Genomic DNA, 21,673 nt, shown 5'->3' with positions numbered 1-21,673 from the left:
AAGAGTATTATGGTATTTTTAATAGTGGCCAATAGCCCTTTCCACGGTTAGTTTTTCTCATTTGCATTGCAATGTAATCTAACGTGGATGCGAGGCAATTTCGGGTTAAAACTTCAAAATAGCCTCACATTCATGCTAGATTACATTGTAATGCAGATGAGAAAAACCAACCGTGAAAAGGGATATTGAACATCGGAAAGGGCATGGGTTCGAATCCGATGAAGCCGCCTGAATTGGCCATCGAGTTCATGTTTGCCTCCTCTTCAAAGCGAGTCTAAATGCAAAGTTTTTGTGATGGTAATTTTTTCTACTTTAAATATGAATGAAAACTAATTTTCATAAGAAAAACTTCGCACTTAGACTCGTTTTGAAGAGGAGGCATTCATGAACTCGGAAATAGCCTATTTTTCAGATGACAACAGGAGATAATTCGCCCTTGTCACACGGCGGCCATATTGTCCCGGGAGACCAAAAAAGCTTTGCTTTACCACGCTAAGCCTCACCCCCATGGTTTCCACTGCGAGGCTTGGCGTAGTAAAACAAAGCTTTTTTGGTCTCCCGGGACAATATGGCCGCCGTGTGACAAGGGCGAATTGCTGAAATTGTCCAGATAAGTGCCGTGCATCAATAATTTGCTTAGAGATCCTTAGAATGACTAAAGAACGCATCACGCTCTACTGCGGAGTGATGCATGCAACAACCGTGAAAAGTTAAGGTTGGTTTTTACTGGAAACATCATCATAAGCACAAGAAACACGCACAAAGTTGTTATTTGGTGTCGAAATTCCAAACAAAACGTACTAATGATTAACTTTTGCGCACGTCGTTTGTGTTAATGCTTACGTCGCTAGTAAAAACCAGCTTTCATTGTATCGTTAACATTAAGGAACCTTGCTGATAGTAACAGTGCAACCCAGATATAGCCAACGTACTCGAGCCTGCTGCAAGAAAACTGGCTGAAGACTAATAAAATTTACGATTCTATTAATCAAGTCAAATTACGCAAAATTAATGCATCGAGTTGTTGAAATTGGTTTGGGGCCGTTTGGCATATGATAGCGTAATGGTGTAAGATAGTGCAGTTGTCTGTATATAGTTCTGAGAATGATCACAACCCAAGGGGGAGTCATACGCTTCACTGAAGTGACAAGTGACGAGTGTTGTCAACAAATCATAAAGTTGCTCTGGATTTTGATCTCCCTTTCCTCGGTCAATTGTAGATCGTTATGTATGTCTGTCCTCAAGTTTCAATCGACCTGTGATATTCTTTTCTTAGGAGTTCTTTTCTTTTCTCTTCTCTTCTGAGCATGTGATGTTGTTTACTCGGTGTCCGTGACGTTCATAACCAACTGGCGTCATATAATAGTGATCATGATAATAATAGGGATCGTGATCGTGATCGTGATCGTGATCGTGACCACAGACAAGAAATCGATGTCGGGATGTCGGGACGTCGGGATGTCGGGATGTCGGGATGTCGGGATGTCGGGATGTCGGGATTTCGAAGTGTTGGAGTTAGGCCTTGGTGGATTGTGCTAGCATAATTTTTTAAACGAACACTACCACGACATAACTAGCAAATTTTAGCACTTTTGGAGCATAAATTCATAATTCATTTAGTAAATATGGTGTATTTTCTACAGAAATAAATTAAATTCATCTACATCTACATATACATGTTCCAGCAATCGTCAAAGTCACTTTTTGACTCGTGGATGTTTCTGCTTATGTGGCCTAATAAACAACAAGCCTTTTTAGAGAAATCACCGCCAAGCCGGCCACTTCTTCTGGAGAGAACATGAAAGCCACAACACCGGGGACTTAATCCCCTACTCTTCTCGAATAGTGTTTGGGTTCTTTAACGTCCCACAGGGAACTTATGCACATAGAAGACATTAATTTTGTGAGACGGGGGCCTACGGTTTATAGTCCTTATCCGAGAAGATTTGAAAGTCTAACCATTTGCAGATGAAATTACAAAGGCAGCACTTTCTCCTTAGTTAATTAAGATCCCAAAAGTTGATCCGGCCGGGGTTCGAATCCGCAACCTCCCGCCCGATGCTCAACGAACTGAGCCACCGGTGCGCGGTAGTATGTTCTTGCAATGCGTGTTTTAGCTACGCTAATAGTAGTAGAGGTTTTGTTCTGACATGCTTAGTTACTAGGACTCTTTTGGCGAATTCCGCGTGCGCAGTTAACCTTTTGGAGGAGTCTGGTACTCTGGTTTCCCATCCGGCTTCACGTGGGTATTGTGGAAGCTAGCACAACTGCCATACGACTCCATCATTTGGTGTCGTCGGTGTCGTTATTGTGCGCCTATATGTACAGAATTTACGTCATTTTGTGAGCATAATTTCGGAAATCAGGAGCGGAATTTCGGAATTTGGGAATTCTGGCATAATATGCCACTTTTAGGAGTACAATCCGCCAAGACAGTGTTGGAGTGTTGGAGTGTTGGAGTGTTGGAGTGTTGGAGTGTTGGAGTGTTGGAGTGTTGGAGTGTTGGAGTGATGGAGTGTTGTAAACTGAGGTGTGCGATAGCTTTCGGAGTCCGTTTAAGGGATAGTCGCTGCAGTGACAGCTATTTGCGGGCAGCACTGAAGTAAACACGGTTTTTAAACTGAATAAAGTTAAAGTTAAAATTGGTATCGTTAGGTTAAGTGTTGCACTGTGTGTCGCGTCTTATGAAGTCTGTGTTGCAGTTGTTCCTAAGTTTAGGCCTGCTAAGATTTTAATGAAGGCAATGAAGTCTAGTATGTTGTTGTTCTTAATATAGCGATGTTCAAGCAAATAGTTTTGTCCACTAAACTATCGACTAACAAAGTGATTCCTGCCAGTAAGAAGTGCTTAATCGTGTTCTGTTGAGTTGGAAAATTTCTTTCAGACTATTAGAGTGGGGTGCCTGTGAGCTATAGATCGACAGCAAATTGCTATTCCGCTAGAACCAATGCCACTTTTCATTTCTTAACACTTCGGTCCGTATAGTTGTTACTGATCGAGTGACTTGTGTAAGAGTCTTGTTTTATCAAATGGTCAAATTTCTTTAAAAAGAATAATGCTTTTGTCGCGCTGTCGCGCTGTCACAACACACTGAAAGTTATGGAAAAGAGAAAAAAAACCTTGCAAATTCAGAACGAGACTTTAATCACTAGGAAATTATCTCGAAAGTAACTGAATTTTTAGAAATTATAGCTATTCCGATGGGAAAAAAAACTCAAAGCAGAAATGCAAGGCAAAAATATTTTGAGTCCAATCTCTTGAAAAAATTCCTCTGTTCACAGAAAGATGATTGTTTTCTTGATACAAAACAGTATAAAAAATTAACCAAAATCTACTCATACTGTTTCCTTCTTAATGGTCTTTTAGTTAATATGAAAACTTTGAGGCACTTTTGTGCATGTTAAAACCAAACTTTTCGAGGAAAAATGGAGAGATTTGGCAGGTATCTCCGATCTGGTCTAGAGATGTTGGCCTAAACAGCCTCCTATCTTTGGATTAGAAAGGTACGCCCTCTGCTTGACTTTGTCCATTACAGCCTCCTTTTATTTATGCCGTTTCTTGTTTATGACTAATTAATCTCCACAAGGAAATCTTCAACTGTATATTGATCCCATTCGTAAAAAAGACGCAAATGTTGACCTCTCAAACTATTCACCTAATTTTTTTATCTTCGATAGGCTTGTCCAAGATTTGACAAAAAGTGTTAAACCGTTTCCAGCTTAATATCAGACGGCCCACTTTTTTGTGACAAAATGATTTCTTGAAAAGCCTTCTGTGCAGCACTCAGGTGTTTCAAGTGTTCTACGAAATTGGTCATGGCATTTCTTGACAAATATCCCGAGGCAGATGCCACTTATTTAATTTTTTTTTCAAAAAGCGTTGTTCTCTTCCTGAGGTCTGTTTGGGAAAACATTTTGTGATATCGGAATCACAATTAGTCACTTAAGCTTGTTTTATGAACTATCTATTAAACGACGAGCATCAAGTGGATCAGTGGAGCCCCTTCATCGTGTTCTCGAGCGTTATCAAACGTCATTCATGGTTCAGTCGTGGATCCTATTAGAACGACATGCCACGAGTCTTAATTTCATTAAGAGGATTATGATATTATTAGTTCATCATCATCGTCGTCGTCGTCGTCGTCGTCGTCGCGATCGTTGTCGTCATCGTCATCGTCATCGTTGTCAGCATCAACGTCATCATCGTCATCTTCGTCATCGTCGACGACGTCGTCGTCGTCGTCATCGACATCGTCATTGTCATCGTTGTCATCATCAACGTCATCGTTGTCATTATCAACGTCATCATCTCCATCATCGTCATCTTCGTCATCGTCGACGACGTCGTCGTCGTCGTCGTCATCGTCATTGCCATCTTCATCGCTGTCATCATCAACGTCATCATCTCCATTATCGTCATTGTCATCGTTCTCATCATCGTCATCGTCATCGTCATCGTCGTCGTCATCGTCATCGTCGTCGTCATCGCCGTGGTCATCGTCATCGACGTTGGCACCATCGACGTTGTCATCATCGTCGTTATCATCATCATCATCATCGTTCTCATCGTCGTCATTATCATGATCACCCTCATCATCGTTATCATCATCTGTTCTTGGACGCGTCTTTGACTGTTTTAAGGTTATCTATAGCCTATGGTGCTACATTCAAGACGACCTTGGCACTGCTTGCTTATTGTTTATTGAAGGCTACAACTTACGAACAACCAGGAGGAATCCACAATGACGTGCTCTCTATTTAAAGCGATTCAATGTAAAAATGATATTATGCAATCTGACAAGTTTACTTCAAAGTGGCCAAGGCTAACAAAAGGATGGGTTGAATTTATCAGGATAAACTGTTTCACAATGTTGAAAAGAGAGACATAAAATTTTTGACGGAATAAGCAACTTTGAGAAGCTTTTCAGAAAGACGATCAAAGTTTTAAAAAAAACTTTCCTGGACTTTGTTAATAAGATAATCGGTCACAGAATCCGGCGTGTGGTCTAATTTTAACTTTCAGGCTGAGTGATATCAAAATTACATGCCTAATTTCCCTTGCACTGAAAATTTTAAATGGTTTCAGGTCATTTATCATATCATGACATAACGAGTAAAATCGTCCAGTCATGAGCCTAGTTTTGAGAATGACGAATCGAGGACAAGTTGACTGGAAGTAATAAGCCTGAAAGCAAAGTGAAGTAAAGTGTGATGTGCGTTGTCAGTGGATCATATAGATGCTCTGAATGTTGACCTGATTGCTAGCACTTAGCACTGTGGTCATTGACTGAGTTGATGAGTTTTGATCTGTGCTTTCCTCGTCATCTGTCTGTCGTTATGTCTGTCTGTTCCTAAACTTTCAATCGAGCACTAACGTTTTTGACGTTCAGCCTGAGTTAATGTAAATACTTAAGACCTAATCTTTCTAACACAGAAAAAAAATCAATCAATCGTTATGTTCGCTTAAAGATGCTGAAAACAACTCTCTGCAAAAATAGGTAATTATTGTGTGCAATTTAAGGTGTATTTGTTGCTGGAGTGGAGATCCCTAAAGCATAAGCTTATTTTGTATTTTGCTCAGAAAGATGATCTTATAACTACATCTCAGGTCTTCACTGGTAGGGAGCTTTTCCAAAAAAACGAAAGCTGAACTAGAATTGGTGTTTCGATTTGCTTGCTTGATTAGTTGAAGCTCTGAAAAAGTTATTCGATTGCAACATAAACTGCAAAAAATATAAGCTTTCCCTTCAAAATACTTACTACTACACAAAAGGGCGGATTTTGTGTAGTAGCGTGGCTTTTATAGCGGCGAGTTTTCACTCTCATTAAATATCCCTAAAGTATTCAAGCATTTCATTCGGCCTAATGATTTTACCTAGAGGTTAGATATATCTCGGGTTGCACTGTATCCCAAAAACTAGTCGATTGATTCGTTCAGAGACAAATAGGTTACCGTATTAACCTGTAGTGTTAGTGGCCTCACCCAAATCCGAGGCGCGTCCTAATGCGCATGCTCAGCATAGACCTCGTGCCGTTTTTTTTTTTTTACTAAAGTAATGAAAAATAACTTTGAGGTGAATCCCCAAGACCAGAGACTAACCTAGGCGCGGCTAAAGCTTGGTTCGACCTTTATAAAACTATTCTTAATAGAAACGAGAACGTTATAAAATGACTTTAAGCTAAACAATTTGTGGCCTGCCTTGTTTAGCCCTTTTAAATGAATCAATTTTGATTCCAGTTATTGATGACAAGTCTTCACTCTTTTTTATCTCTTCCCCCAACCAAAAGCGATGTCTGAGGACACCGTATTTGCGCTTGAATCTCAAAACTTCCAAGTGACGATCAAATAAGTTTGCTACTCCTAAGTGAAACGAAGAGGGTCCCCATAGCATTAATTAGGATATCATCGAAAGGAGAAAAAGGGGCTCTAGCGCACAACGAAACCGCCCTTGAATGGCGGGAGGCTTATGCCTGCTCATTATCGATCATTAACTGCAATCCTAACGCAAAACGTCGCTGCTTTTTGTAAACAAGAGTGAGGCCTTAATTTACACAGGTGAATACTGTAATTTTTAGGTGATCTAATTCCACTACCTCTGCGTCCCTCTTCCTTTGCATCAGATGAACCTCTTCTTTCCTTGTTTCACTAATTTCATCTTGCTCTTGCTTCCGTTTTACATCCAGGCCCCCTTTATTCTTGAAACTCGTCCCTGACTTGTGACATTAGTACCTGAAGAAAGGAGAAAATTTATTAGTCTTGGATCAAATCTCATTTGATTAGTGATCGGGTCAGACCCTTCTATGCTTTAAGGACGGTGGCTACCATTGTTATTGCGCATACGTACTGCACATCTCCAGATCTTCGGATTTCCTATTTGTAGTGCTTACTAATGCAGGGATATTTTTCCGCGGTTTAAATTTTGCGGAGAGAGCAGAACTTAGCAAGTGCTCTTGGTATCCAAAAAGAAAATTGGGGGTAGCCATGCATTTTTCAGAGATAATTAAGCTTTAATTTGAAAAGGAACGCCATACAATGCTTTGTATTTTAAAGCTTTTTATTAATATTGTTGATTAATTATCTTTGAAAAATGCATGGTTGGTTACCCCCAATTTTCTTTTTGGACTTTAATGACACTTGTTGAGATCTGATTTTCCCGCATATCCATACAACCGCGCAAAAATACCTTTGAATTAGTAGGCACCGTCCTTAAACAACTGCTCACTGTATGGAAACTTGAAATGATAGACCGGAAGTGGGAGATTTTACTTTTTCATTCGCCATTGGGATCCGTAATGTGAATCGATTACAGTTATCCGTCTACAATGCTTGGTTCCGACAAGGCTGCACAACCTTTCACACATTCAAAAACCCTTACCATTTTCAAGATTCTTGGATGACCCATTCCTTGTTCTTTTGGAGGGAAGGGCTGTCTTCTTGTGGCTCCTATATCTTGACTCCATTCGTGTTTAAGCCTAAAAAAATGATAATGTCTTTTATTAGTCAGGAGGTAAAGGTACACCTTATTAAACGTCGGAGGTTCCTTTACTCTCTGGAGAGTACTCTCCCACGAAGCCGACGGTGCGCTCATTTTACCCCCCTCTTTTGATCAGAGCTCCGTGTTAGGGGTATTTAAAGCTACTTAGGCTACACTGAAAGGAAAGAAGTCGAAACAAGGATGTGAGATCCGGGGATCGAACTCTGAACCTGTTGCACCAAGGCCGCGCACTAACCGACTCTGCCACCCTTGCTCCATAGATAGCCTTCCTTATCATAACTGAGATTTAGATCCTTAATTAAACAAGAATCCTCCCGTCCAACACCATTTGCATAAATTCAAGTAAAGGTGTACAATAGTAACACCGAGTCTACTCGATTTGGCTTGACTCGGATTGGCTGATCTCGGCTTTGTAAAGCAAACTATGATCACGGCTTGTCGACTCCTAAACATAGTTCGAATACTGCTAATAGAGGCTAAATGATATTTATGCCGATTTGAGATGACGAGGTCCTTCTTATATCCCCTTCAGTTACTCCCCCAAACGATCTTTCTGCAAATATTGAAAACATAGCTTGTCCAAACGTGTTCAGTTAAAATAGTATTTCTTTGTGTAAATACTGTTGAAGTAAACGTTGCCAAGCAGAATTCTTCTATGGTGTTATTTTGTAATGGACAAGGAGAATTTAAACTTTTGAGACTGTGAATGACCCCCAAAAGTGCAATGATTAATTTGAAAGTTATTGGTAATTAATTTTCTATGGTGCTCTTATGATTCTGTACAAAGTGATTCTATCTTTGAGTTTGGGGACCATTGAGGTTAAAATCATAAAAAGAGCGATAATGACTCTAATGAATTTTTAAAATGGCGACCAAAGTGGGACTTCAACAGGAAAGAAAGTCTTAGCACAAACGCGCGGTTGAGTCTATTACCATACAGCTGAACATTATCGTACATCTAAACATTTTTAAATTTGAAGACAAAATACCTGGTATGCAAAGCTTGAGCTACCTGTGGTAGCACGAGAAGGTTCCGTAACAACTTGCCCAATTTCGTTGACTCATTATCTGCGTTTTCTGCAACTTGAAGGAGCTTTCGGTCCGTACTTCTTTTTGCCAACAGCTTTGAACAGCAAGGACGTTTTCAAAGAGTCAACGGAAACAACACTCGAGAGGAAAGACTTGGAAAATGACTGTTTCTAAAGCGCCATGTTGAATATTCTTTCGGTTTTCCTTCAGCAACGTGGGCAAAACAAATTAGCATATCATTTGCAAGTCAATCAATTTGGCGTAAAGTATAAAAAAAGGCAGAATTAGAATGGCGTTGAAAAAGTGGTATTTTCGGGCAGTCTTGCATTAAAGGTACTCCATAATTTTAAATAGAAAATTTATATATAATCTCAAAAATATTCGGGCTGCTTTTATTATTTTAATGAAAGGAAGGGGGGGGGGGGGTTATGTGAAGTCACACGAAAGTACCAAAACGAGAGGGAGGGGGACAGTAAAGTCAAAATATTAAGATAAATAACGCGAATTGCAGATTTGATGAAGACCAAAAATATGACAAATGAGATCAATACACGCAAGCGCGCATTCAGTGTTTGGACACAGAAGATGTTGAGATTAATACACACAAGTGCGCAGTCACAGTGTAGACACATAAGATGTTAAAATTAATATTGACAAGCGCGCATTCAATGTTTGGACACAGAAGATGCCGAAATATATAAACACAAGTGCGCATTCACTGTTTAGGCACATGAGAAGTTAAAGTCAATACTGACAAGTTCGCATTTAATGTTTGGACGCAGAAGATGCCGAAATTAATTCACACAAGTGTGCATTCACGGTTTAGACACATGAGATGTTAAAGTCAATATTGACAAGTGCGCATTTAGTGTTTGGACACAGAAGATGCCGAAATTTACTCACACAATTGCGCATTCACGGTTTAGACACATGAGATGTTTAAGTCAATATTGACAAGCGCGCATTTAGTGTTTGGACGCAGAAGATGCCGAAATTTATTCACACAATTGCGCATTCACGGTTTAGACACATGAGATGTTAAAATCAATATTGACAAGTGCGCATTTAGTGTTTGGACACAGAAGATGCCGAAATTTATTCACACAATTGCGCATTCACGGTTTAGACACATGAGATGTTAAAATCAATACCGACAAGTGCGCATTTAGTGTTTGGACACAGAAGATGCCGAAATTTATTCACACAATTGCGCATTCACGGTTTAGACACATGAGATGTTAAAATCAATACCGACAAGTGCGCATTTAGTGTTTGGACACAGAAGATGCCGAAATTAACACATACACGTGCGCCTTCACTGTTTGACCCAAGAGATCCTGATATTAATAGGCATCATTCTGCATTCCAATTTCAGACACAGCGTATGCCAAAATTAAGACACATAAGTGCGCATTGTTCTTTTTCCTCTGGTGTTTGAGAACTTTGATTGTTGTTTCCAGCCCAAGTGGAACCCACAACCTCCCACAAGGAAGGCCATTTCTCCTCAACCTGAGCCAAACGCTCTTTGTAACGCCATCTGCATATGAATTTCTGCTCTTCTCAGATAAGGATGATAAAAAAGGTTGTTAGAGTGGTTTTCAACTGAGTGTCAAAAATAATTAGCGCATTGCTTTGGTTTATGATTACTTCACTCAGCGATTGGTTCAAAGTTCTCGCACCATTTTTTTCAACCATCACAAGTGAAACCCAAACCAATCGTGGCTCGCGCGCGCACATTTTCCCGCGCTACGTGTAATTACTTCGCGTTTTGATAGGTTTACTGGATTGTCTTTCCTCCTTTTTGATTGGCTAAAGTAATTACTTTGGTTTTGGTTTTAGGACACTATTGAAACTCGCTCTATAGTGGGCCCCATCTCACAACACTTATTTAGAGCCACTGTGGGACATTAAAAAACTCTCACATTGTTTCCAAAGGATGGGGGACAAAATGCTGTGGGTTGGATGAAGGTCACAATCCCAACTAGGGTACCCAAAGTCCTACTGAATTTCATCATGCATTCTTGTGCAAAATTAGTTGAAAAGTCAAAGAATATGCTCTGAAGTATGTACCTATCGATGTTTCAAGGTTCAAGGGCAACTAAAAAATCATCAGGTTGTCCTTTCCCCCGTAGCAAAGAAACTAGTCTATTATCTTTCCCCCTGGTGCATTACACCTTGAAACATCCGAAGTTGCATTTGAAAATTTGCGGTGCAAGACATTGTAGAGCCCGAAGTTCAGTAGGACACATTATCCATTTATAACCTAGATAAACAAATGAGGCTTCCCAGGAATTCTTTTAGCTCAATGGGTTGAAGATATGACCTGTGTTACGGAGGTTGTAGGTTAGCGAAAGCAACAGGCCTATCATTTTTCCGTGGTATTTACACTGAGTAGAGCTAATTCAGGTTAGATCAACTCCTGACCCCTCCCCCGCCCCCCTTCCCAACACACCCTCAAAACACATATATCTTCTAAATTGTGACAACACTTTTTTCAGCAGCTTAAATTTATTGAAGCATTTAATTGACAACAAATAAGGGTTACATAAAAGTTCATGTTGCATCAGGGATTTCATTGATGACAGTGCTGCACAGAAATTGTTCACAGTTTTCAATTATTCTCTAGTTAACCTAAAAGCTTCAAAGGTGTGAATCTTAATCCTCCAACTTGGAACTACCTAGTAATTTAGTTCAATGCAATTTACTACATTGTATGGTTTGACAAAACGAGTCTGTAATATATTACCTCATGAGATTTGCCAGAAATTGTAATGAGCCACACATATCATGTACTATGTGAATTTTAAACTACTTCAGTGTACTATGACACTGCAGAGATCTAATAATAATTAACAATTATTATTTGCCGAAGGCAAGGTGAATATCTCTGATTAGTATCACCCAACTGGTGGACTAATGCAAATCCCGCATTTTAATTGGCTACACTACTAGAGGACAATTAGCAATAGTCCTCAAGTAGCGAAAAGGGTGACGCTTTCTTTTGTTTTATTCCCAAATAAAGATTTCTTCAACTTGCTTTGTCTTTTCTGTCCAAATAGTTGGGCGATACTAAAACAATAATGACCCTTCACCCTCAACGGCCACGGGTCAATAGCCCATTCAGCTTCGTCTCATGGGCATTGACCCAAAGCCCGCAAGGGCTACGGGTCTAATTGTTAAATAAAAACCGAAACGAAGTGGAGGTTTTATTCACAGATATTCACCGAGCCTGAGGTGAATAATTTTGTTCTCACATAATTATATAGCTGATTATTTGAAAAAAATATGCATAATTTTTCTTCTTTAACCCTTTAACTCCCAAGCCGGCCTGAACTGACCATACTCAGTTTTTTTGCTCTGTATAACGCAAGACGATTTTACTTGTCAATGGGGAACCCCTGGGAGTCAATGGGTTAAAACAATAATATTAATTTCTTTGCCTATCACCTCGACAAAATGGCTCGCGGCCATTTAAAAAAAATGCTTAGGTGATTATTGTGTAATAGTCACCTCAAGTGCAACCAATCAATGCAGAGAATTTTCAATAATCAGTTATGTAATTATACTAATTATTATAATTGTTAACAACATAGCTGTCCACTCAAAAACTGCATGCTCTTTAACCTCTCCTCCTCTAAGAGTACAACTTATAGATTTTACTCAGTGTCTAGCACTGAACAATTTCACTCATCAAAGGGGAAGGAACTCTTAAAAGGTGAAAGAGTACATATTTACTTATGTCCCATTTCATACTGATATTTATGTATTCACTGATTCCATACTGATATTCATGCATTTTTATTACTTTTTTGATCCATGGATAATCATGTCCAAAAATTTCAAACAATTGAGAGAAGAGAAATACTGTTACAAGGCCTTTGCATTCTTACCAGTAAAAATTAACTTACAGTAGTTTGAAGAACTGTATTAATGCACAGTATAAATTCCTACAAGACAATTGAGACACCAGTGGAGTTTAAAGGATTATAAACAGACACAAAAAACCCATTCAGTTTTATCTCACAGCAATCTTGCAACACATGCTTATTTATTGGAGCTCAAAAACTACTGTCCATGCGCAAAGTCAGTGCTAAATAAAAGTCACACAGTCAACAGTATTATCTTGCACACATCAGAAATACAGGTCTCTTAAATTCAGCCAAGCATCTTTGTTTCTGTCACGATAAATGTATGAGGTCACTCATAACGTAGGTCTTGACATTCCAACTGCATCCTGCAAGACTTCACCAGATAATGACATTGACACTGGTTACCCATCACCTACACAGCAAAGGCCAATCCCTAAGAAGGACTTCTGCATTATAGGCAACACACAACCAGAACAATTTGACCCTCATAGCCCGATGAAGACTTGCAGTATATATACAGTTAAAATTAATTGTTGCAATCTAAATAATGTAAATGACCACATTGTGAGACAAAGAAGGAACTTTATCATTATTGTTCTTCACAACCTTTTTAAAGACACAATTTAACCTATCATGAGCAATGTCCACTCTGGAAAGAAATCTGGACTAGAAATTGAATCAATAAATAAATAAATTTCACTTAATTCACTTCTACAATAACTATATGTCCAAAGGTTACTTCCCATAACATATTTCACGAGACTGAAGTAGTTAAATACAATATCAACCTCATTCCCAAGGTCTTTAATGGAAGACCCTGGTAATAAGTTTGATACAATGTATGGACCTGGGCCCAGTTGTTCAAAAGGTAGAAAACGCTATCCACCTGATAAACCACCATCCACTGGATATCGCTATCAGTTTCGCTATAACTTATCCACTGGATAGTCATTTATCCGGTGGATAGCGCGCATATCCATCGTTTGAACAACTGGGGTCTGTTGCAGTCCATCAAGTATGATCTTGGTAACCCTCACTTATGGTATGTTCAGAAATGTACCCTACTAGATGCCCACCAATTTTTCAAACCATGAAAAGGTGTCCAGAAATACTAGCAAATTTTGAGCATCACTAAAATGTCTCCCCAAATTTAAGTGACACACAAACAGGCAAGAAAACCATGCAGTGCCACCTACAATCCCATAAATTGGTTGCTGGAGCTTCAACTTCATGGTCCACTTCATGATGTTTCTCAAAACTTGGTGCATTTCTCGATAATAAGTTCAAGTATCTTGTGGGGGGCACATACAAAAGTCAGACTGGATCAACTCGCATGAACTTGGATCACTCACCTTGGACTGAGCAAAAAATGGTTTGGTAAGCCAAAACTATTCGACGATTGCGCCGATTTCACCAAGGTTAGCTTAAAGATTAGGGCAAGGGTGATTTCTTGATGCCTTACCATTGTTTTTTAGGTTGATCCGAGGTGAGCAATCCAAGTTGATCCAGTCCTGCCTGTCCGGTAGGTATAGAGATGACACAGTTTGATCTACAGTACTGTATGAATCATTATATTCCACTCCAAAGTTACATGTAAAGACTTAATAAATAAACTTATGTGGTTTTAATACATCAAAATTACTCAAAATTTACCCTCATCCCTTAATTGAAATGAAAAAAGTTAAAACAATATATATTCAAACCCACTGTTAAATAATATTTACTTGCAGTACACATTACATCACAATCTCAATAACATTATCCAAAGTCTTCAAGTTTGTTTATATTTAGTAAACACAAAGGAATACTATTTACTGTAAATAAATCATCCATGCATACCGGCTATAGCCCTGGGCCAAATTAAGTCACATTAAGAAGAATACTTCATTGAAATAAATAACATAATACCAGTAGCACAGCTCTAAGATTTTATGAAGGAGATAATATAAATTTCTTAATGTATCAATCCAGTAAAGGACAACATTGAAAAAAATTGAGAATCTGTAAGAAGCAATCAAAGTTATTTCACATCTTTCTAGAAGAATGGACTTCTTTAAATTAAATGCTAATAACTGCTCATCCAGTGATGTCCAATATTGACAGGCAGAACTTTGCTTGCATTTTTGAAACCCATTGTCTAATGTAATTTAATAAATCATTTATTTACCTGAGTCTTACTTATCTGAAAAAATGTTGCATGCTAGCTTGAAGAATGATTCTGTAGAGAGCAACAATCTCATATACAACTCTCAGACCTCTTTTTTGAATGAATCTTTGAAACTCTTGTTATTCCAGTCTTTGGGCACAAATCAATTATTTGCTCGATGAGTATGAATATGGAAATCTCCCTTGTGATTGTTCACATTTCTGGGCTTAATTCTTACACAGATTTCCTCTAACTCAAGTTAGTTCACCACTCTTTCAAGAAAACCTCTTTAAAATCAAATTTTTAAATAGCTGTTTGAAAGCCAACTTGCCACAAACTGATCCAATAATTATTTATATTCAACTAATGTCTTGTTCAAATTTGCATACCAAGGAGTGGCTTTTGGACACTGAATGTTCTATAATTTAAGCAAAAAATGAAAGCTGTCTTATTTCTCTGCAACAACAAAAATCCAAACTGAAGCAATTTTGAAGAAAAAAATAACTGTTTACCTGAAAAAAGGAGATAAATTTCAGCTTTTTGAGGCTTATATGGCATGACAAATGAAGTGATCAATTATTCAAAATTCTCTCAAAAAGCTAATGAATTTGCAGGCAACACTATTCAAATCTGTGCTAGGATTAAGTCATGTAAGACAGCTGTTTAGAATAGTAACCAAAGCTACTGAACCAAAAAGAAATTCAACCAGCAAAATAAAGCATGGAAACAAAGGCATTTCACAACTGATTTTTCCCTCCATATCTCCACTGATACCACATTTAAAAGTTTCAAGATAAATTAAATTAACTTGATTTGCTATAACATGAATAATTAACTAAAGATTTCACAAGTATATAAGTATAAACACATTTAGATCGAACAAAGTTTGCATGTAAATATTGCCCAAAACAAAAACTGTCCCAAATAGAGAAGATGATTTGACCCATGGGTGAAGCACAAAAGATATGAAGACAGAAATGAACACAAATAAGACAATATTATTAAACGACAAAAAAACCTATGGGAATCTTCTTGAATTCAAAAATAACCAAATTGACAGGACTGCTGGACTAGACTAAGAGGAGATTATTCTGTGTAGAATTATACATGCAACTTATATAAGCCATTTCCTCCCCACACAAAATCTTAGCTTTTGAAACAAACACATGCCAATCAAGAAAATAATACTGAGGAAAATCCGTTTTCACCCTGTAGATGCCAAAATAACGACAATATTCTACATCAAATTGATATTTTCTTTTGCAAGCAAAATATATATAGTGTGACCTGGCAATTCAATTATTGGTAAAAATATATTTTTTCACTTTTCAATACACAAACTTGAAGAAATTCGATCTGTAGCATTAAAATAGCTGGTAGTTGCTATTATGTTTCTGCTTATCCATTATATTAAGTTTGTATACTTAAATGAAAAGTAAAATATTCTCCAACTGCAGGTGGTAGTACTTGACAATAAGCATATTTCAAAAAAGAAAGAGTTTCTGGGATCAGTTTGTTGCCTAATTTGAAATATTCACTGGAATATATTTGTTATTTTACCTTGAACGTCCCTTAATACATCCCTAGTATATAGCATAAATAATTTTCATTTTGATTTCACATTGAATAATTTCAAGCGGTCATAAACATTGAGATTTTTATGGCATACCAGCTGAGTGCAGGTGGAATTACCCTGGCGTGCAATTATAGTGGACCATGCCAGGAAGATGTTCCAAATTCTCACAATCCTTCCATACTTCTCAGTCATGGCTTCTTGGTTTGCTGGCTCCATCCAGTTATCATACCAGCGGTTGATTGTCAAGGAATAGTGCACACCAATGGTTTCTGAAGAATGGACCTCAAAGCCCGCTCGCTCAAGCTCTGTCACTATCCATCCCAAAGGACAACTGGCATCAGCTCCTGGAAAGATATACTTTGCCATAAACAGCCCCCAGATGAAATCTTCCCATTGCCAAGTTCGGCGTAGACCAGCAATCTGGAGAAAGAAGATACCATCATCTTCTAGCATCTCATGAACCTGTGCAAGGAAGGACTGGAACTTTCTGATACCAACATGTTCTGCCATTTCCAGGCAGGTAATCTTGTCATATTTGGTGGATGGAATATCACGGTAGTCCATGCACAGAAATTGGCTAAGGGAACTCTGACTTTTTTGCGTGGCCACATCTTTAGCCCATTCAATTTGACGCTTGGCCAATGAAACGCCAGTAGAGAATGTTCCGTGATTTTCTACTGCATAATTGACTAAGGTACCCCACCCACAGCCAATGTCCAAATGTTTCTCGCCCTTTTTCATCTGACATTTCTCGCTCACCACTTTTAACTTATTCAGTTGCATTTCTTCGAGCGTATCTGAATCCTTTCGACAAATTCCAGATGTGTAAATCATGGTAGAGCCAAGAAATCCATTGTAGAAATCATTCCCTCGATCATAATGATCGCAAACCTGCTCCGCGTCTTGGATTTTCGAGTGAAAGATCAGTTCTGGCAAAAAGTTGCAAAGGAAGAACCTGACGTGATCAAACGTCAATTCAAACGTACTGAACTGGTGACGATTTTCTAGAGTTTCGAGGAGATCGCCTTTAAAGTCTAGCTTTCCATCTGCATAGGCTTCATACAGAACTACCATGGGAATTTTACGGTTGACATACTTTGCCGCTAACCCAGGGTCGTGGAAATCGATAAACCTTTCGATGCATGTCGATTTTATGCCCCCTTCAATGGCGCAAATTTTGTTGAACGTTATCATGAAAGCTCCGAAAATAGGAATCAAAAATACGGCGACGGCTAAAGGATAACACCAGAACGGAAAGCCTAATGAATACTGAAAAACAGCCGGTGTTATGAAGACCAGGGCGAACAATGCTTTGTAGGAAATTCTCTTCCACGCCAGTTGATCAATTCCTTTGAGCTTCTCCTTAGCCGTAAAACCGTTTACTCTCGGGCCACCGTTTTGGATCCTTTCCATCGTCGCTTATTCCCAAAACACTTCTATCTTCTATGGGATAGAAACCAAGCAAGCTTTACTTCTCGCGCCGACTTGGGAGGAAGAATCTCTTATCCTTTCAGTCGCTTGACATTGGCTGAACGCTCCCCAGCTGTCTGTTGATAAATTTTATTTCAGTAATTGCTTAGCACACGTGTCTGATTGATCACGTGATCAGTCATTGAAATATTACTGGGAAAAGCCCGGAAATATAATGCGTGATCAAATAACAGAGAGAGATACATGCCGATCAAAGTCGTTTCCTGCATTTTGTCGAGCCCAAAAAGAGACTACGTTTCCGAACGACGCGTAAACTTCGTGTTTTTTTATAGAAGCTGAATGAATACAAGTCAAGGTGACGATCTAAAAAATCAAGCGACGAAATTTTACATGTAGTACCTGCCAGTGAGATCTTCTTTGTCAACTGGCCGGGTTTCAAATGTCATTTATACATTGTATCCAGACCAAGTGTGTTCCAACATGTTGGTGTTGCAAGTATTCATTAAATTGCAAATACCGTCATCAGTTTAAATTTTATCCCACTTACCGTTTTTTACTGAGCAGCGGATTAACATGTGTTCACGAATCTTGTCTCCAATGGACTCCGGGCGTGTTTCAAGGTCCAATTTGAAGCAATTATAAATTTAAGCAAAGTGCCATCTCTCAAGGGAACTGTTCACTGTGAATAACATGCATAAGAAAGAATCGTGTGATGCCTTATTCTATTAATGAAGTAAATATATTTCGCGCTTAATCATGTTTCCATGGGCACAGTTACCGGTACCTTTTAGGCCGCTCTTTAAGCTTCATAAAAACCGGTTCCTTTCAATTAAAAATAGAGCGTGTATTAATGTCCAGCTCGCTAAAAATAATTTTTAAATAACTACGAAGTGGTTAGAAGTCCCAAGCCGGCCAGAATTTTTCAAAACAGCAATTTGAAGTCTTCTAATTTTAATAATAATTTTATTGGTAAATTGAATAGGCGTTCTCTGGTGAAAATTATTAAAAACTCATCATTTATGTTTATCCGTTGAAGACAGTAGACTGGCTGTCGAAAGGTCATGTTTTAAATAATTTTTACGAGAGAACGCTTATTCAATTTTATTATGATTGATCATGGTAACGAATCCTCGATATTTTTAAATAATTTTATTACTTAATTATACAGCGCAAAATTCATTAAGATGTATGATCTAATTGTGGAGCTCTCACAGTCGATTCAAGGGAAAAACTTAAAACCAACGGTAAGGCAGATACATACAGATGCAGGAAATCTTGGAGACGCTTGTGATGCGGGCAAAAGCAGAAGCGTTGTAATCATTGGTGTCTTTTGTTCCATTCAACTTTATGCATCTTCATTTCTTGCAAATGCTATCAGCGTCTTAACATGCTGTCAATCAGCGTCCTTTGTTACAATAAAAGAAGCTGATTGACAGCAAGTTTAAGCATCTTAATTAGAACCCAGCGCACAAGTCTATTTTAGTCATAGGTAAGGAGTCCATGGTGATTTCGCTCTGAGGTGTTTCAAGAGGATCGCAGCCACCCAAAATAGATCTCCTCGTGATTCTAATGTCGGTGAGTCTAAAACACCGGTCACATTCCACAGGTCACTCGTTGCAGGTCACAAGTTGTTTTACCTTTTTGAAAGTAACCCAAAGCCCTCAATTTGGCTAACCCTAGTTTAGCCAAATTGAGGGTTTTGGTTACTTTCCAAAAGGTAATACAATGACCTGCAACGAGTGGAATGTGACCTGTGTTTTAGACCCGCCGTTCTAACGAGGGCCTGTAGCAGCGAGACTCCAATGCGCGTGCACGTGTTTTGGGGTCCTTTTTTTCTTCAGTGGTCTATGAACCCAAATTTAGATATGTCCATGCAGGACAAGGATTGAAAGCCTTCGCAAAAATTTGGTAACAAAAAGATATCACGGAAATCGTAAGGATTTCGTCTTCAAGGACAAATTGCCGGTTGCAAAAATCTCGCAAAATATTGCATGCACAAATAAAAAAAATGATTAACAAGAAAAAATTCCAAGAGTAACAAAGAGAAAAGAAGGGCCGTCGGTAAAAGCTGCAAATATCGCAAGGATTTCGTCTGCAACGATAAAATGCCTACCAACAAAAACCGAACATATTGCTAGGTTTTGCTAACGTAATTTAATTTTTATTCTTTCTATATAGAAGGCATTTTGTCGTTGCAGACGAAATCCATGCTACTTCTGCAATAATCTGGTTTTATCAACAGAGTTGGTAATGTAAATTGGCCACCGTACAGAGATTCTAAAAGCTGACGTTTCGAGTGTTAGCCCTTCGTCAGAGCGAATCAAGGAATTGTGGGCTACGTGTAGTTTTTATAGTAGAGTAGGAGCTACGCTATTGGTGGTAACATGGCAACGTGAAAAATTTAACATTAGTTAAATGAAGAGCGTTCGTTAATACCGTGGAGATTAAGGGTGCCGATTTGGAAGATGACTTTTTGTTCCAGATTCTTACGGCTTTCCGTCGTACCTAGATGTAGGGAAAGGCCGCAGATAGCCATGTGTTTTGTGGAGTGGTTAGGGAGATTAAAATGACGAGCGACTGGCTTAGATGAACCGTGGCTATCCTGTCTCTGTGGTCAAAGTGGGCCATCATCGTGCCCAACTATTTGATCGACAGTCAGCACTACAAACGTCACAAAAGGATAAGAATGACAGAATTCCATTCACCCTCACTTTCCATCGTCATAATCACGCAGTCAAAAGTATCATTCTTAATAACTTCAAATTACTCTTTTCGCAACCTCCACTAATTTAATTCAAACGCCACAAAAAACGTAGGCAGCTTTTTAAGCCTCATTTACACTAGGTCGTTTTCCTTGACAAGGTTTCCTTGGCAATGTAAATGGCCCGGGGGGGGGGGGGGGGGCAATTAATGTGCCAAGAGTTGTTGATAGGACAAGACGGAGTTTTCCTTTATGCAAAGAAAACTGCCTTTTGGTGCTCTTTCGACGCTGAGCAATGATTGTGAAACTTGCGGAATACATCGGCTAAACAAAACTCCAGTTTGGTACCGTGACAAGGTTAAGAGCGACCAAAAGGTTATGCAATTTATATGCAAAAAGGACAACTATTGCGTACACCAAAAACCTGCGGTACCATCAAAGTTTTTGTTTCGATATTGTAGTTTTAGCTTCGTGTTAAGTAATTTTTATAGCTGCGTACTTTATTAAGCTACTCTAAGAACGACGAGTTTTGTCACTCAGGTTTATTACTGTTATTATAAATTTTTACCCTCCTGAGATAAAGTCGTCTTCGCTCACTCACTTGTTTTGTTTTGTTTTACGAGACATCTGGTTTGTCTCTTCTACTGGGACTGGGCAAACCTGCCCAGAGGGAAGGAGCACGAACAGGACTCGAGGTCCTATGCGAGGTGCTCCACCCTACCCTATCCAGACCAGAAAGACCAGACCACAACACCGGGAACTACATGCCCTACTCTTTACGACAAGTGTGCGGGTTCTTTTACGTCTCACAGGATTATGAACATTGAAGGGTTGTGAGACGGGACCTCCGGCTTATCGTCCTTATCCGAGAAGACTGGAGAGTACGTCTAACCATTTGCAGATGTAATTACAAAGGCAGCACTTTCTCCTCAGTTATTTAAAGACCCTGAGTGTTGGTCCGGAGTTGAACTCACGACCTCCCGCGTGACAGCCCGGTGTTCAACCAACTGAGCCACCGGTGCGCGGTGGGAAGACAAACTGTCGAAAAAAGCATCCCATGTTAATGCTCTTAGGAGTCTTGGTTGTTATTTGCGTAGTGGACTCCGAGTGTGTTCCCGATTACATAAGATATTGGGGAGGGGATGGAAGGGAAGAAGCAGACCTCCTTCTTTGTACTATGTTGACGTCACTTTTGGGTGAATGATTACTTGCTAGGGTTCAAATGAACCAGCTACACTGCCACCTCTCCTCCCTGGAATTGTTCTTGAACGCTGTTTCCTCCGCGGGCATTGCGGCGGGCCCAAATCAGTTGCCTGTGAAAACAAAGACTGCCCAAGAATGGTTTCACTTCCTGTGCGTGAGGATCATAACAGCACCGAGCGGAGAGTGGCTCTGCGCCACTTGAAGACATCAATTTAGGCAACGC

General features: G+C 39.1%; 2 protein-coding genes across 3 annotated transcripts; both read right to left on the bottom strand.

Annotated features, from left to right (window-relative positions):
- Positions 1–4,099: 4,099 nt before the first annotated feature.
- On the bottom strand, positions 4,100–5,130 carry LOC138055840 (transcription initiation factor TFIID subunit 11-like). The gene is made up of 2 exons (XM_068901710.1): positions 5,044–5,130; positions 4,100–4,630 (listed from the first exon to the last, which is right to left on the bottom strand). Exons 1-2 carry the CDS (start codon positions 5,128–5,130, stop codon positions 4,100–4,102), a joined length of 618 nt encoding a protein of 205 aa, XP_068757811.1.
- A 7,407-nt stretch (positions 5,131–12,537) lies between these two features.
- On the bottom strand, positions 12,538–18,981 carry LOC138056825 (uncharacterized). 2 transcript variants are annotated; one of them, XM_068902727.1, is made up of 3 exons: positions 18,808–18,981; positions 18,094–18,225; positions 12,538–17,662 (listed from the first exon to the last, which is right to left on the bottom strand). In XM_068902727.1, the coding sequence occupies exon 3, from the start codon at positions 17,526–17,528 to the stop codon at positions 16,146–16,148; it is 1,383 nt and encodes a 460-aa protein (XP_068758828.1). In that variant the 5' UTR covers positions 17,529–17,662; positions 18,094–18,225; positions 18,808–18,981; the 3' UTR covers positions 12,538–16,145. The 2 variants fall into 2 exon arrangements, with proteins under 2 accessions (XP_068758828.1, XP_068758829.1); XM_068902728.1 differs by lacking the exons at positions 18,094–18,225; positions 18,808–18,981 and adding an exon at positions 17,946–17,964.
- Between the last annotated feature and the right edge of the window lie 2,692 nt (positions 18,982–21,673).

This window comes from Montipora capricornis, chromosome 7, assembly GCF_036669925.1.
Source record: "Montipora capricornis isolate CH-2021 chromosome 7, ASM3666992v2, whole genome shotgun sequence".
Taxonomy (NCBI): Eukaryota; Metazoa; Cnidaria; class Anthozoa; order Scleractinia; family Acroporidae; genus Montipora; species Montipora capricornis.
The sequence above is the reverse complement of the archived record's forward strand: the minus strand, read 5'-3'. Positions and strand labels throughout refer to the sequence as shown.